Below are 15,783 nucleotides of genomic sequence, written 5' to 3'. Positions count from 1 at the left end.
GGACCAATAATTTCTTATCTTTTGATGGTATGGCGTAAAGTCCACCGATTTGCTAAAATCCCAAACATTTTCTTCGCTCAGTCCCCTATCTTCAATAATTATTCACTCTTAATAGAGAAGAAACCAATCTTCTTCCCCCAGTGGAGCAATAGAGGGGTCTGTGTCCTTAAGGATATCTTGGGGGAACAGGGTCTTCGTGCATTCCATGATTTAGAGAGAGCTTATAATTTATCAGGCACTTTTTATTTTTATTTACAACTACGTGCAGCAATGCGCGCTCAGGGTGTTCCTTGGGGTATTGAGTTGGGGAATCATCCCCTTCATGTAATCTTTGATACTAAAGGTAAAATTAGTGGCATTGTTTCAGAGATATACAAGTTTATAACTAAAGCTTCACATAAGCCCTTATTATTTTTCAGACTCTGGAAGACAGATATTAACATCTCCCAGGATCCAGATTGGTGTGTGATTTGGACAAATATATCTCTATCATCTAGAAACCTTGATCATCAAATGATACATTACAGATTGATCCATAGGTTTTACTTAACTCCGCGAAGATTACAGCAAATGAAACTCAGAGATAACCCATATTGTGATTTTTGTCCAGATAAAATAAATGCTACCTATTATCATATGGTGTGGCAGTGTCCAGAGGTCAATAGTTTTTGGCATAGTGTTTCATCCATCATGTCCAGTATTATCAAAGAACCCATCCCTCCTTCACCATGCTTGCTTCTCCTTAACGACACATCGTCTCTAAAGCTTACCATCAATGATAGGCGTCTCCTTCTGGCTGGGTTGACAGCCGCCAAAAGGATGATAGTTTGTCGTTGGAAACCACCACATACATTGTCCGTGAGAAAATGGCTTGCTTCTTATCGGGATATTGCTCAGCTAGAGCTCTCTACAGCACGTTTGCATTATGTCAAAACCTCTAATATTGACTGTTGGTCAGAGCTATTAGAGAAAATAAATGAAATGATGTATATAAGGTCGGATTCTTTCTCTTCTTAATTGTTTATTTTTGATTTGTTTTATATATGCTGCCCAACTGTTTTTTTTTTTTTTTTTTTTTTTTTTTATACAATGTGTAATGTTTAAATGTTCAGCTCCATGTTGTACATGCACTTCATTTAGTTTTGTTATTATTATCTAGAATATTTTATTGATTTCTGTGAATTTTATAATATGAAGGAAGAATTCAGGACGCGCTTGATACTTTCAATTATGATATATTTATTTGATATATGCATTGTCCAATATCCTGCGCTGTGTTCTATGATGTTATGTGGATCTCTGTGTGGATATCATAATAATGGAGAAAGGATGGATGGGTGGTAATGGAAAAGGGTTGAGAGGTGTGTGTGTGGGTGTGCGTGTGTTCGTGTTTTTTTTTTTTTTTTTTTTTTTCTCGTTGTTAATTGTTCAATACCTTGAGCGAATCTTGTTAAGGGTTGGAGGGTGGGCTTGGGATGGGTAGGATATGGAGAGGGAAAGAGAAACAGAGACACAGACAACAGAATAAGCAATACTTTAATTGTGCTCTGTTTTATTTCCAGTGATGATGCAATAAGCCTAAGGTTTTCTCTTTATCTCGTGAAGGTGTTTCCTCTCCATTATGTAAATAATGATTGTAAGAAAATAAATAAATAATTGATCACAAAAAAAAAAGAAACAATAAACTACGGAAGGTCAAAACTTGTGGACGGGTCTCACCTGTGTTCTGGGAGAGTGGAGATGTATATTGGAGGACGATGGAGCACAGTGTGTGACGCTGCCTTTGACCAGCAGGATGCAGAGGTTGTGTGTAGAGAGCTGGACTGTGGGGCTCCTGTACAGGTGCTGGGAGAAGATGCTTTTGGCAAAGGAGACGCTCAGATGTGGACACAAGAGATTCAGTGCAGAGGAGACGAAACACACATTCAACACTGTCCATCATCAACCTCACATAATATAAACTGCACCCATGACAACGACGTGGGACTGATATGTTCTGGTAAAAATGTCAATGTTCAGCCTTTCTATAATGGCGGTGCAATTTTGTTACACAAGCCCAAGTTGTTTACTAATAAGAAAGTCCAACTACGCCACCCTAGGAGTTAACCCCAGGGAAAATACTCAAACATTGAGCAAAGCACACAGGTTCGGTTCCCTCATAGAATTAGGCAAGAGCCGCGAGTAAAGTACAAAAATACAAATGTTTATTAATACAAAAATGATTTAAAATGTTGGACACTTAAAAACAAGCAAGAGACACTGAAACCCCACTTCAAACAAAACAAAAACAAAAAGAAAAACATATGCAACCCAACTTGGTATGTAGCAGTTATGTGTATATGTAAAACGAAAACTAAATAATACCGGCAGGGCTGAGGCTCCCAACGGCAGGAATCAATGTGGAGTTCGGTTTTACAAGGCACACGCACACCCGTGCAGTCTAATCACACTATCAAACACCGCACACGATAAAGAAGAACCACCACCACAAGGAGGAAGAGCAATCCAACCGTGGGACCCCAGCTCCTGCAATAAACAAATACAAATAATAAGATACTATAGAAATGAACATAGAAATGATAATGTGGACATTACTAATGAAGCAAGTCCTCACAGCAATGAATATCAATAACAAAGACATAAGGAGAAACAAAAACAAAAGAATCATGAGATTACTACAAAACAACTTGAATTCAGTAGATGATCACACACAAATAGAGTTACACTAATAGATGGTTGATCACATGCATCCCGAGCTATGAGCAGTTAAAGGAAAGTTCGGTATTTTACACTTAAAGCCCTGTTTTCAGATTGTTTCTGATGAAATAGAACGGTTAAGATTAAAATTTGGACACATGCTGCTGGCCCGAGAATTTTCGGTTTCTAAAACTACGATAAAACCTGTTGGAGGGGAGAGGAAATGAATCACACTTTGTGTTCTGTCCTACATCCACATCTTCAAATACATACTGTTCCCTTGACAATGCTGTAGGAGTAATATGCTCTGGTTAATAATATGTTATACCTCTCTTTACATTATATTACACATATAAAGACATTCAGTAGCCTTAAACTGTGTTTTTTTTCCTCAATAACCTATGCACAGGTTACACAGATCTCAGACTGGTAAACGGCTCAGATTCTTGTTCTGGAAGAGTGGAGCTTCGGTTTCTCAATGAATGGGGCACAGTGTGTGATGCATGCTGGGATATGAGAGCTGCCAGTGTCCTCTGTAGACAGCTGAATTGTGGGATTGCTGTGTCTGCTGTGGGATCAGACTGGTTTGGAGAGGGAAGTGGTGAAATCTGGGCTGATGTGTTTGATTGTGACGGGAATGAAACAAAACTCTCAGAATGTTCCGTCTCTTAAATAAAAAAAAATTTGTCATTTTTGTATAATTATAGTGCTAATAATCTTTGTGTATTTGCATGATTTGTATCTGTTTTTTCAGATTTTACAGATTTGTCAGTGTCCACTTCTCCTGCCACAACAACATCAGCTTCTCCTCCAGTTTCACAAACTCCTCCAGTGTCTCTCTCTGTGCTTGTGGTTGTACTGGGAGTTTTGCTCTTACTGCTCTTAGTGCCACTGCTTATACTGATTCAGCAGAACAGAGTGATGAGGAGAGGTAGGAGAGATCCAGAGACTGTCATATTGTGTCTTATTCAGTGTGTGATCAGTCATGTGTTGTGAACTGACAGCAGGTTTGTCTGTCTACACTCACAGCTCTCTCTAAGAGGAGACACAGGACGACGACTGAGGCCGTTTATGAGGAGATTCATCACAGACACAATCACTTCACTCAGAGAGGTGAGACATGAGCCGTGAATCTTATTTAATATGATTAATAAGAGAGTCTGTCAGACACTTGATGTTCAACCACAGAGCTGCAGGTGCATGTTTGTGTGCGTGTGTGTGTGTGTGTGTGTGTGTGTGTGTGTGCGCGCGTGCGTGTGTGTGCGTGTGTGTCTTCCTGTATGTATTTTTAGTGGGTAATAAGGAGCAGTTCATGTTTGTAAGTGTGTGTGTATTTGTCTCTTCCTGTGTGTATTTCTGGAAGGCAGTGAGGAATGGGTTCATGTGAGGATACATGTGTGTTTGCTAATAGGCCTAACAGAAAACAAACAGAAATAAAAAACATGGGATTTCTGCCTCTAATGTTTTTTGATCCAAGGGAAATGAGGATTCAGTCTGTTTGTGATGATGAATATGTTCCTGACTGTTTTTCTCTCCTTTAACAGGAAGTCTCATCTCTGAAGAACTGCATTCTGGGTATGAAGATGCTGATGAGCTTCTCTCAGGTCAGACAGCAGAAGCGCATATTCATTCCACTCAAAATAATAATAATTCAACCTAAATAAATAAATGTAATTAACAAATTCTGTTAAATATTTGACCAATAACTCTTTAAATACTATTTAAACACTGCTGTTTGTCTATACATTTTATATATTAACATTCTTTTCTCCTTTTTAGCAAAAGATTTCAAGACTGTATATTATGATGATGTCACCAACAACAGTGGCCTGAGAGGTCAGTGACCTTTTTAATTGATCACATGATTTATTACCAGATGATTAATAACTAAATGGTCTCATGACCTGCAACAAGAACATATTTTGGCTTTTGTATCCAAACATATTCTGTGTTGATGCAGAAGAGATGAAGGAAATCTCACCGGGATACTATGATGATGTCATCACTGAAGGACTGAAACCAGAACGTGAGTCAGGTGTCATTCTGTTATTCTATATAGTTTTAAATAACAATATTAAAGTATTTCGAAGAAAATTGTGTTTTAAATGTAATATTGTTAACTTTGTAGAAGACACACCTGAGAGCTATGATGATGTCATCACCAATGGACAGAACTCTATTAAAAAAGGTGTTTTTACTAGTTTAACAATATTTTACACAATATTCATCTAATCAAGCTTGTTACTGAAAGTCTTAAAGTTATATATTTTGGCTTCTATTTTCATGTGTAGTGGATGCACCAGAGAATTATGATGATGTCATCATTATTAGACAGAGCGCTCAAGGTGAGTTGCACTACATATCACCCTTTACATATAAGTTTGCATGAGTATTACACGATTTCTGTGTAATCAAATTAAGGGAAAATTATCCATTAAATGAGAAAGTGTTTTATGAACTAGTGTGACATTTTTATGTCATTAATGTTGATCAGAGGGAGTTCAGGAGGAGTATGATGATGTGATGAGTGTCACTGTAGATATGTGAAACCTGTTAGGTAAGTTATTGTAACATTTCTGTTCTCAGTATATTCTAACACTTTATTTTTATTATATTTTTCCATGTTTATAGACTGACATTTAACTTTTTCATTTAAGAATAATGTAAAATAATTTAAGATTTAGTTTTTAATAACAGATTATGACGATGTGGGGGAGGAGTCAATCAAAGGGGGAGGGGCCGTATGACTGAATGGCCACACCCACTGCCTCGGTTCAAGACATCTGAACATTCAAGAGTCAAGAGTGATATTTCTGTTTGAAATCTGCAGGTTTGATGTTATTTGAAAATGTTCTGTAATGAAACTTTGCTTACTGCTTTTATGACATTTTAGTTGTATTGGATTTTGGCCTATTGTTTTATATCAATAAAAACAAAACAAATATATGTATTACAGTTTTTCTGAATTGCTAAAACACTAAACCCCATTCTCTGAACCAAATTCTCAATAGTCTAAACCAATTTGTGGAATAAATCACTCTTTCTGTAAAACATTAAACAAGTTCAGGTAGTTAAAACACAGTTTGCAAATCTCATGCACTCTTTTTTCAAAACTCTAAACACATTCTCACTCACTAAAACGTACTCGGTTACTAACGTAACCTCGGTTCTCTCTAGAAGAGGGAACGAGTACTGCGTAAGATATCTTACGCTAGGGGAAAATCCTTTTCCGCGAGATATTGAAGCCAAAAATTATCCTTAATTTTGTAATAATGCAAAACGCGTTGCAGCAGCAATGCAGACATAGGCGAGACAGCTCGCGCGCCTATTGGCTGCTCTGCGGCAACTGCAGCAGCCTATCGAGCGAGGCCTGGCGTGACGTCAGACCCAATCAGGGCACTTCGCGCCCGCTGCGTCACGTCCCGCCGAAATGGGCGTGGTCTAGGCCTATAAATATCGCTCGCAGGCAGCTATTATCTGGTTTTTCATCATCGAAGCAACCAGAGCGTGTGCATGCACGGCAAGATACGCAGTACTCGTTCCCTCTTCTAGAGAGAACCGAGGTTACGTTAGTAACCGAGTACGTTCTCTTACGAGAGGTCTCTCGTACTGCGTAAGATATCTTACGCTAGGGGACCCAATGTAAAACGCCGTGCATGCTGATATCTGACACCAAAGACCCAAGGGCGAAAGCCCGGGGTACATATAGTGCACAATCACTCAGGGAACTCACAGGGAGTCCGGGAAGAAGGAGGGGTGCAGCCTCACTTTTCCACATATAGTAGCGTCGATGGGACGCGAATTTCGTCATACAGACAGGGCGGGGTACGGCCTGAACTGATGGGGAAAAAGTGGGTCTTACACAGTTTGCCCAGCTTTATACTGTCGAACATTGAGCTGTGCTCAGCAGACGCAGCATTCTGAGCTGATAGCATCAGGTCAGATAATACTGGTAATTTAGACCGACAGCAGCCTGGCCTGCAGGGCGGGAACCTCTAGGTTATAAAACCTTATAAATGTAGACGGGGAGGCCCAGCCTGCCGCCATACAAATATCTTGCAAGGCAATCCCACTTGACCAGGCCCACGAAGAGGCCATGCCTCTCGTGGAGTGCGCTCTGACACCCAATGGGCACTGCATGCCCTTGGAGGCGTATGCCAGCGCTATAGCATCAACTATCCATCTGGATAGGCTCTGTTTCGACGCGGCTAGTCCCTTAGAACGTCCGCTAAACGAAACAAAAAGCTGCTCCGTCTGTCTGAAAACAGACGAGCGAGACACATAAGCTCGTAATGCCCTGACTGGGCAAAGGAGGCTCGCGTCTCTTTCCTCATCAGGGACCGGTAGGGCTGACAGGGAGATAACCTGCGCCCTAAACGGTGTGTTGAGGGATTTTGGAACATAACCGTGCTTAGGTTTGAGTATAACTTTTGAGTCATTGGGCCCAAACTCCATGCACGCCGCGCTCACAGAGAGCGCGTGCAGATCCCCTATGCGCTTCACTGAAGCGAGAGCCAGCAAAAACACCGTCTTGAAAGACAGGTGTTTCAAATCGATTGACTGTAAAGGCTCAAATGGCGCACCTTTCATGGCTTCCAGAACCGTAGAAAGGTCCCATACGGGGACTGAGGGAGGTCTGGGAGGATTCAGTCTCTTAGCCCCTCTAAGGAAGCGGATGACTAAATCGTTCCTTCCTATTGACTGACCAAGCGTTGTTTCTGAGAACGCTGCTATAGCCGCCACATAAACTTTGAGCGTGGAGGGGGCCCTGCCCCCATCCAACAGCTCTTGTAGGAAGGAAAGCACCTCCGTCACACCACAGTTTGTGGGTGACACACCACGGGCTGTGCACCAGCCCGAAAACACCGACCATTTCGAAGAATAGAGTCGTCTTGTAGACGGAGCTCTAGCCTGCGTGATCGTGTTTAATACTCCTTTAGGGAGTCCAACATGTACCCGTTGATGGGTATATTCAAGATCCCTGGCACGTGCGCTGCTCTGAGCGAGCGCAGGTTGCACTGAGCCCATACCAGGAGGCGTTCTGCCAGCCTGTACAGTTTCTCGGATCTGATGCCGCCCTGGCGATTTATGTAGGACACCACAGACATGTTGTCCGAACGGACCAATACGTGGTGACCTTTTATTTGGGGACAAAAACGCGTCAGCGCGTTGTCTACTGCCAGCATTTCGAGGCAGTTTATGTGCAGGAGCTTCTCCCGTTCTGACCACTGGCCGAAGAGCGGTCTGCCCTCGAGCAGCGCTCCCCATCCCGAGGTGGACGCGTCCGTGGACATCACTTTCACCCTCGAGGAAGTCCCCAGGCTTACACCTGATTGGTACCAGTCGTTCGCTTTCCAGGGTTTCAGAGCTGTAACGCATTTCTGATTGACCCTGAGGCGAAGCAAACCGGATGCCCACGCTTCGCGTGGGACTCGCGCTTTCAGCCAAAACTGCAGCGGGCGCATGCGGAGCAGACCCAGCTGGAGCACTGACGATGCTGAGGCCATGAGACCTAGCATCTTCTGAAATCTCTTGAGCGGGACAGACGCGCCGCAGCGAAAAGAGTTCGCTGTGCGTCGAATGTCTGCCGCGCGCTGTTGTGATAGTCGCGCTATCATGGATAGTGAGTCCAGTTCTGTGCCCAGGAAAGATATTTTCTGACTGGGTGACAGGGAGCTCTTCGCCCAGTTGACACTCAGACCCAAATCCTCGAGGTGATCGAGTAAAATGGTCGTGTGTTCTATGAGCACTGCGCGAGATTGCGCTAGAATCAGCCAATCGTCCAAATAGTTCAGCACTCGCATGCCTCTCATTCTGAGGGGTGCGAGCGCCGCATCCATGCACTTCGTAAATGTACGGGGTGCTAGGGACAAACCGAACGGCAGGACTGTGTACTGATATGCCTGGCCCTCGAAGGCGAATCTCAAATATCGCCTGTGACGTGACGCTATCTGTATTTGAAAATACGCGTCTTTCAGATCTATTGACACAAACCAATCTCCTTGGCGAATCTGCACAAGGATTTGCCTGGTCGTGAGCATCCTGAACTGTCGCTTCACAAGCACTTTGTTCAGTTGCCTTAGATCTAGTATGGGTCTGAGACCCCCGTCTTTTTTCGGTACCAGGAAGTATCTGCTGTATAGCCCTCCTTCGCTCTGATCTTGAGAAAAAGGCTCTATGGCCCCTTTGCTCAATAGTTTCGTCACTTCGGCTCGAAGTAGATGTGCTACTTCTGTTTTTACCGTGGTCTCGACGCGCGCCACATAGCGGCGAGGGCGTCGGCGAAACTGCAGCGAATAGCCTCTTTCTATAATGTTCAGCACCCACTTCGAAACCCCGGGTAGCTTTGCCCATGCGTCTGCATGGATAGCTAGGGGTTGAATACGAAGCGCGCTCCGCTCGCTCAGCGATGGAGAAGCTTCGGCGTGCTGTAACACAAGCGTGGCGCTCGTGACGTTTGAGGCATGGGGCGCGCTGATGACAGCGGGCAGATTGCCCGCGCTCGACTCCTCTGCGGTGGTTAACCACGAGGGGGAGGGCTGGGCGGTTCCCGTGGGAACTGTCATGTCTATGTGTGGATGTGGGCGCGGGACAGCGGGCACATTTATCACACCGAAAGCATCGTTCGCTTGCGTGAAGCGAGTGCACGTTGGTTTCGTTTTTACAGAAACCGTGAGACATGCATAACGTGGTGTTAGTGGGCACTGGGTAGTGGGCACGTTCACCACGTTTGAAGCGCAACCGATCTGAGTCGGTTTTATGTGCGCGCGCCCTGTGTGACAGGCTGTGCTTGTGTGTAGGGATGGGCACTGGGCAGTGGGCATTCTTACTACACATAAAACACCATCGGCCGTGGCCGGGACACCAGAAAATACACTCTTTTGGGGATTTATCTGGGTAGCCGTGAAAACGGCATTTGTGTGCAGGCAAGCGGGTGACAGAACCGACTTGTTGGCTGCAGAAAACACTGGAACAGTCACATTTTCTGGAACTGGACGAGCGAATAGCTTTGGTGTGAGTCCGGCCGCAGCGGGACTGGAACACCGTCGTTTTCCTAGCTGTGCTAGGACGACTTCGGGGCCTCGGGCTTCACCGTGATCCTAGGTCGCGAGCCACGTCCTGCGGGGCGGCGACCGGATGAGCGGGAGCGCGGTCTCGCGCTTCTGGCCTGGCGGCGCTGTGAAGTGGAGGCAGTGGACGGTGGCTGTGGCTGTGAGCTCTGAGCAGACGGTTTCGCACGGCCTGCTGCAGAGCTGGAGCGCTTCGGGAGGAAGTGCTTCATAGCCTGAGACGCTTTCTGTACCTCTGCGAATCTCTCCGCGAAGTCCTTGACGGAGGATCCAAAGAGGCCTGTGGCGGAAAGCGGGGCGTCGAGGAACGCGGTGCGTTCAGACTCGGCCATTTCCGAGAGCGTCAGCCAAAGATGTCTCTCAGACACGGTGAGAGAAGCCATAGTCCGTCCAATGGCTTGTGCTGCGGACTTAGTAGCACGAAGAGCGAGGTCCGTGGCACTCCTTAAGTCCGGCACGCAGATCGCGTCAGGTCCTTCCTCATCCAGCTTACGGAGGAGACGGCCTGGAAGATCTGGAGCGTTGCCATGGTGTGCAACGCTGACGCAGCTTGCCCGGCGGCGGAGAAAGCGCGGCGGAGCAGGCTTGACGTCGTGCGGCAAGCTTTAGAGGGCAGGGCCGGCTTAGCGCGCCGTCCAGCGGAGGGCGGGCATAAGTGGCCCGCTATCGCCTCTTCAACCGGCGGCAGCGAGAGGTATCCTTTGTTCTTGGCATCGTCAACGGCGGAGAATGCCAAAGAAACAGCAGGACGCACTCTAGCAGAATAGGGGGCGCTCCAGGACTTGGCGACTTCTTCGTGTAACTCAGGAAGAAAAAGCGCCGGTCTGGACGCAGGCGAAGCGCGCTCCCCAGGCAGGAAAAATCCATCCAGCCGGTTGTGAGCGGGCTGCTCAGGCGAAGACCACTCGAGGCCGAGGCTCGCCGCGGCCTGTGCGAGTACTCGCATGAGTTCCGTCTCAATGGAAGCTCTCTTGCCTGACGACGTGCGGGCAGGGGGTGCGGGGTCCTCAGAGCCCGCCCAATCCTCACTGCCTGACGCCAGGATAGAGCAGGAATCATCCTCTCCCAGCAGGGCTTCCTCATCCGCGATATCAACGGAAGCGGCGGCAGACGGCGGCCGCTGTCCGTCAGGAAGCGAAACAGAAGAAGCCGGGGAAGCAAGCGGGCGAACCGGCGAGCTTTGGCGGCTGAGGGAGGGTTCCGGGGCCCGCTGGGCACGGCGCTTTTTACGGCGCGACGCCGCGGCGGGCGGGGGAGCAGTCTCTGTGAAGACGGCTAGGCGAGTCCTCAGAGTCGCCATTGCCATCAGCTCGCAGTGAGGGCATCCGCCGTCAGCGAGCGCGAGAGCTGCATGTTCCTCACCCAGGCAGGAAACGCAGATCACGTGGCGGTCCCCGTCGCTGAGTGTGGCTCTGCACGAGCCGCAGGAAGGCATCTTTAAAAAGACGCTAGCTCTTTTAGAATGTGTGTCGCGGCGGCGACACACACACAGAAATACAGTGTAATAAAAGAGAAGGATATAAGCGCCGGAAAGCGCAGCAGGAAGGCAGGAAGGCGGCGCGGCCAGCGACTTCAGTGACTCGTCCCGCTGAAGGTGCTCTCTCTCGACGGCGCGGCTTCTAATCCAGCTCCAGCGATGCGTGTGCTTCGCTTGAAGGATGAAAAATCGGATAATAGCTGCCTGCGAGCGATATTTATAGGCCTAGACCACGCCCATTTCGGTTTCGTTTAGCGGACGTTCTAAGGGACTAGCCGCGTCGAAACAGAGCCTATCCAGATGGATAGTTGATGCTATAGCGCTGGCATACGCCTCCAAGGGCATGCAGTGCCCATTGGGTGTCAGAGCGCACTCCACGAGAGGCATGGCCTCTTCGTGGGCCTGGTCAAGTGGGATTGCCTTGCAAGATATTTGTATGGCGGCAGGCTGGGCCTCCCCGTCTACATTTATAAGGTTTTATAACCTAGAGGTTCCCGCCCTGCAGGCCAGGCTGCTGTCGGTCTAAATTACCAGTATTATCTGACCTGATGCTATCAGCTCAGAATGCTGCGTCTGCTGAGCACAGCTCAATGTTCGACAGTATAAAGCTGGGCAAACTGTGTAAGACCCACTTTTTCCCCATCAGTTCAGGCCGTACCCCGCCCTGTCTGTATGACGAAATTCGCGTCCCATCGACGCTACTATATGTGGAAAAGTGAGGCTGCACCCCTCCTTCTTCCCGGACTCCCTGTGAGTTCCCTGAGTGATTGTGCACTATATGTACCCCGGGCTTTCGCCCTTGGGTCTTTGGTGTCAGATCTCAGCATGCACGGCGTTTTACATTGGGTCCCCTAGCGTAAGATATCTTACGCAGTACGAGAGACCTCTCGTAAGAGAACGTACTCGGTTACTAACGTAACCTCGGTTCTCTCTAGAAGAGGGAACGAGTACTGCGTATCTTGCCGTGCATGCACACGCTCTGGTTGCTTCGATGATGAAAAACCAGATAATAGCTGCCTGCGAGCGATATTTATAGGCCTAGACCACGCCCATTTCGGCGGGACGTGACGCAGCGGGCGCGAAGTGCCCTGATTGGGTCTGACGTCACGCCAGGCCTCGCTCGATAGGCTGCTGCAGTTGCCGCAGAGCAGCCAATAGGCGCGCGAGCTGTCTCGCCTATGTCTGCATTGCTGCTGCAACGCGTTTTGCATTATTACAAAATTAAGGATAATTTTTGGCTTCAATATCTCGCGGAAAAGGATTTTCCCCTAGCGTAAGATATCTTACGCAGTACGAGAGACCTCTCGTAAGAGAACACATTTTGCACTGTGATGCACTTACATTTCAAAATGCTAAACACAGGTAGGCGAAAGTTAAACACAACTGCAACACAGTTGTCATCGTTTACACACACGACTCAAAACTGTTCACACTTATTTCTAATGATGTGACCAAACCAACTGTACATAATACAAGTCAGTTCAGAGTCCCAAAATTTACTCAAAATGTTGCACTGAATGTTGATACCAGCAATGGATGGAAACAATATACAGTTTTTCTCGATTGTTTACACACAAATTCTGGTACTTGAGACACAATGAGCACAACATGTAACTCATTCACCAACCCCCTGAACCAATTCTGCTAAACTACAAGCACAATTGCTTTACACTCAAATTGTACTTCTAAAACACACTTTTTTCAAAACACTACACACAATTCTCTGCTTTTGTTTTCACAAGGAACACACTGCCATTCAAATATGCACACTGACTCATCACATGGGCAAACACCCGTCATACAGTTTTACAATTAGCAATCAGAGCTTTAGCATAAAAGGGCAACAGGTCAGCTCTTCAACAGGTCAGCTCTTCAACAGGTCAGCTCTTCAATGGTGCAATGGATAACTTCTATATTTATAGCAAAACTATTTTTGTGTGTGAAAAAAAAAAAGTAAGTGAGTAGTCAGTCATCAGTCAGTCTTGTATGTTGTGTGTGTAGAGACAGGCTTTGATGCTGAATATAACCTGCAGTGTTTCTCTATCAATCTCCTTTAAGTTTAGTGTGACTTTCTCTCCACGCTGACATATGACTGACACGAGTCTGTCCTCAGTGAAGTGTCTCTTCACACTGGAGGAGGAGTCCCGCTCATCAGCGCTCACACTTTATTGATATATATGGTGAAAATAAAAATGCTGCTGTGTGATTTGTCAGTGATTGTGTTTGATGATTTCCTCTGTTGTGTCTAATAAGGGAACAGTGAGTGTCATTGGCAGCTGTGAGAGTCTCTCTCTCTTTAGGGGACTGACAGGAGCCAGTTTCTTCAGTGTGTTTGAGGGAGCAGAGGAGGAACAGAGTCAAACAAACAGTGTGACGAGCAGAAGAAGATGGAGGGATTTCTGACACTCGTTTTACTCTCCTCTATAGTCACTATAACCACATCTGGTAAGTACAAAATAGACTGAAAAGATGTAAAATGTAACATTTTTAAATAAGTAGTTTGTTTATGATGGCATTATATCACTACAAACTGAATAGAAACCTTTGTAATATCTAGAAACCAAGATCTTGACACTAGATCATTAATTATCAATTACATTTTATAAATGATATGAGCTTTTACAGGAAATCAATTTGTTATACACTCATGCCCAGCTTTAGTTGTCCAGTTATATTTATATGTATAAATATATTCAGAATCAATAAACTATGGAAGGTCAAGGCTTGTGGACGGGTCTCACCTGTGTTCTGGGAGAGTGGAGATGCTTCTTGTAGGCGGCTGGGGTTCAGTGTGTGACGCTGCCTTTGACCAGCAGGATGCAGAGGTTGTGTGTAGAGAGCTGGACTGTGGGGCTCCTGTACAGGTGCTGGGAGAAGATGCTTTTGGAAAAGGAAAGGGTCAGATTGGATCAAAAGAGATTCAGTGCAGAGACGAATCACACATTCGACGCTGTCCATCATCAACCTCACATAATATAAACTGCACCCATGACAACAACGTGGGACTGATATGTTCAGTCTTTCTATAGAGAAATCAAATTGTTAACTAAAATGTAATTATTGTTTGATTGGTTTCTTCTTGGTTTGATCAGTTTCAGTAAACTCTCTGTTCTTTGTCCAGGTTACTCTGAACTCAGACTGGTAAACGGTCCTGACGTCTGTTCTGGTCGAGTTGAACGTCAGTACTTCAGTAAATGGGGAACAGTATGTGATGCATGCTGGGATATGAGAGCTGCCAGTGTCCTCTGTAGACAGCTGAATTGTGGGATTGCTGTGTCTGCTGTGGGATCAGACTGGTTTGGAGAGGGAAGTGGTGAAATCTGGGCTGATGTGTTTGATTGTGACGGGAATGAAACAAAACTCTCAGAATGTTCCGTCTCTTCATGGAGTCGAGCTGAATGTTCTCATAGACGAGATGTTGGAGTCGTCTGCTCTGGTGAGTTCATATAACTGGAAGACTTCATTGATTTCATGCTGTTGAAAGACTTAATAGTAGGCATATAAATGCAATATTTCAGTTGTCTTTATGTTCATTTATAATTTTATAAAATCTATTATTAATGTAAAGCATATTACCAAACTTGCAAATAAAACATAAGATACGTTCTTCAGGTTCCTCTCTGGCTGTTCATGATGGTCTGGTGCGGTTGTCTGGAGAGAGACAGTGTGAGGGGGAGCTGGAAGTTTCCATCCATCAGGTCTGGAGGAGAGTTCTGCTGGACTCCTGGAGTCTCACTGAATCCTCTGTGGTCTGCAGACAGCTGGGCTGTGGCTCTGTGCTGAACTTCTCCGGCTCCTCTTCATCCAGTCCTGAACACAGTCATGAGTGTGTGACGGGCTTCCAGTGCTCTGGGAGTGAAGCTCATCTGGGGAACTGCAGCTCTCCACAAACTCTCAACTGCAGCTCCACACAACAGCTGTCAATCACCTGCCTTGGTGAGAACAACAACATCTGGGCAGATTCTTCAGTTGTTAGTGATCAATAATGTGTTTTTCTCTCTCTGAATATCAGGTCGCGGGTCCATCAGGCTGGTGGGTTCTGGGGGAGACTGTGCAGGGAGGCTGGAGGTTTTTCACAGCGGCTCATGGGGGACAGTGTGTGATGACTCCTGGGATATTAAAGATGCCCATGTGGTGTGCAGACAGCTGCAGTGTGGAGTGGCCCTCAGTAACCAGCAGGTACCAGCCTGGTTTGGTCCTGGTTCTGGACCCATATGGCTGGATGAGGTGGAGTGTGAGGGGAATGAGACGTCCCTGTGGAACTGCTCTTCTCCAGGCTGGGGGAAACATGACTGTCAACACAAGGATGATGTAGGAGTCGTGTGCTCAGGTAATCATTAAAGTAATGTGATTGATTTTTAAATATATAATTTCAAATGTTTAAAGGAATAATGTACAGGTGATAATTTCTGCAAAATAAACACCAGGATCATCAGGAGTGGATGGGTCATATTTTACAACAAAGACCATCTTACTGTATGATGGTCTGATAGACAGCGCTGCCATGGATGCCGCTACTTTTTTAATATTTTTTTATTG

The 15,783-nt window shown here is 46.0% G+C and overlaps 2 protein-coding genes across 4 annotated transcripts in view; both read left to right on the top strand.

Annotated features, from left to right (window-relative positions):
• Positions 1 to 1,679: 1,679 nt before the first annotated feature.
• Positions 1,680 to 15,783, top strand: part of LOC309493551 (uncharacterized protein) — a 117,428-nt gene continuing 103,324 nt past the window's right edge. The window contains exons 1-4 of the mRNA XM_082191128.1: positions 1,680 to 1,999; positions 14,366 to 14,680; positions 14,857 to 15,180; positions 15,257 to 15,574. Coding sequence (XP_082047254.1) covers positions 1,741 to 1,999; positions 14,366 to 14,680; positions 14,857 to 15,180; positions 15,257 to 15,574 — 1,216 coding nt within the window. The 5' untranslated portion in view covers positions 1,680 to 1,740. The remainder of the gene's footprint in view (positions 2,000 to 14,365; positions 14,681 to 14,856; positions 15,181 to 15,256; positions 15,575 to 15,783) is intronic.
• On the top strand, positions 3,428 to 5,648 carry LOC309493547 (uncharacterized protein). 3 transcript variants are annotated; one of them, XM_082191123.1, is made up of 9 exons: positions 3,437 to 3,628; positions 3,727 to 3,810; positions 4,242 to 4,301; positions 4,477 to 4,533; positions 4,658 to 4,732; positions 4,826 to 4,885; positions 4,989 to 5,042; positions 5,192 to 5,254; positions 5,395 to 5,648. In XM_082191123.1, exons 1-8 carry the CDS (start codon positions 3,619 to 3,621, stop codon positions 5,242 to 5,244), a joined length of 453 nt encoding a protein of 150 aa, XP_082047249.1. In that variant the 5' UTR covers positions 3,437 to 3,618; the 3' UTR covers positions 5,245 to 5,254; positions 5,395 to 5,648. The 3 variants fall into 3 exon arrangements, with proteins under 3 accessions (XP_082047250.1, XP_082047249.1, XP_082047251.1); XM_082191125.1 differs by having other exon boundaries at positions 3,441 to 3,628; positions 4,658 to 4,723; XM_082191124.1 differs by lacking the exon at positions 5,192 to 5,254 and having other exon boundaries at positions 3,428 to 3,628.

This window comes from Leuciscus leuciscus (assembly GCF_965113295.1).
Source record: "Leuciscus leuciscus genome assembly, contig: HAP1_SCAFFOLD_100, whole genome shotgun sequence".
NCBI lineage: Eukaryota > Metazoa > Chordata > Actinopteri > Cypriniformes > Leuciscidae > Leuciscus > Leuciscus leuciscus.
Note: the sequence above shows the minus strand (reverse complement) of the source record. Positions and strands in the feature narration are given on the sequence as shown.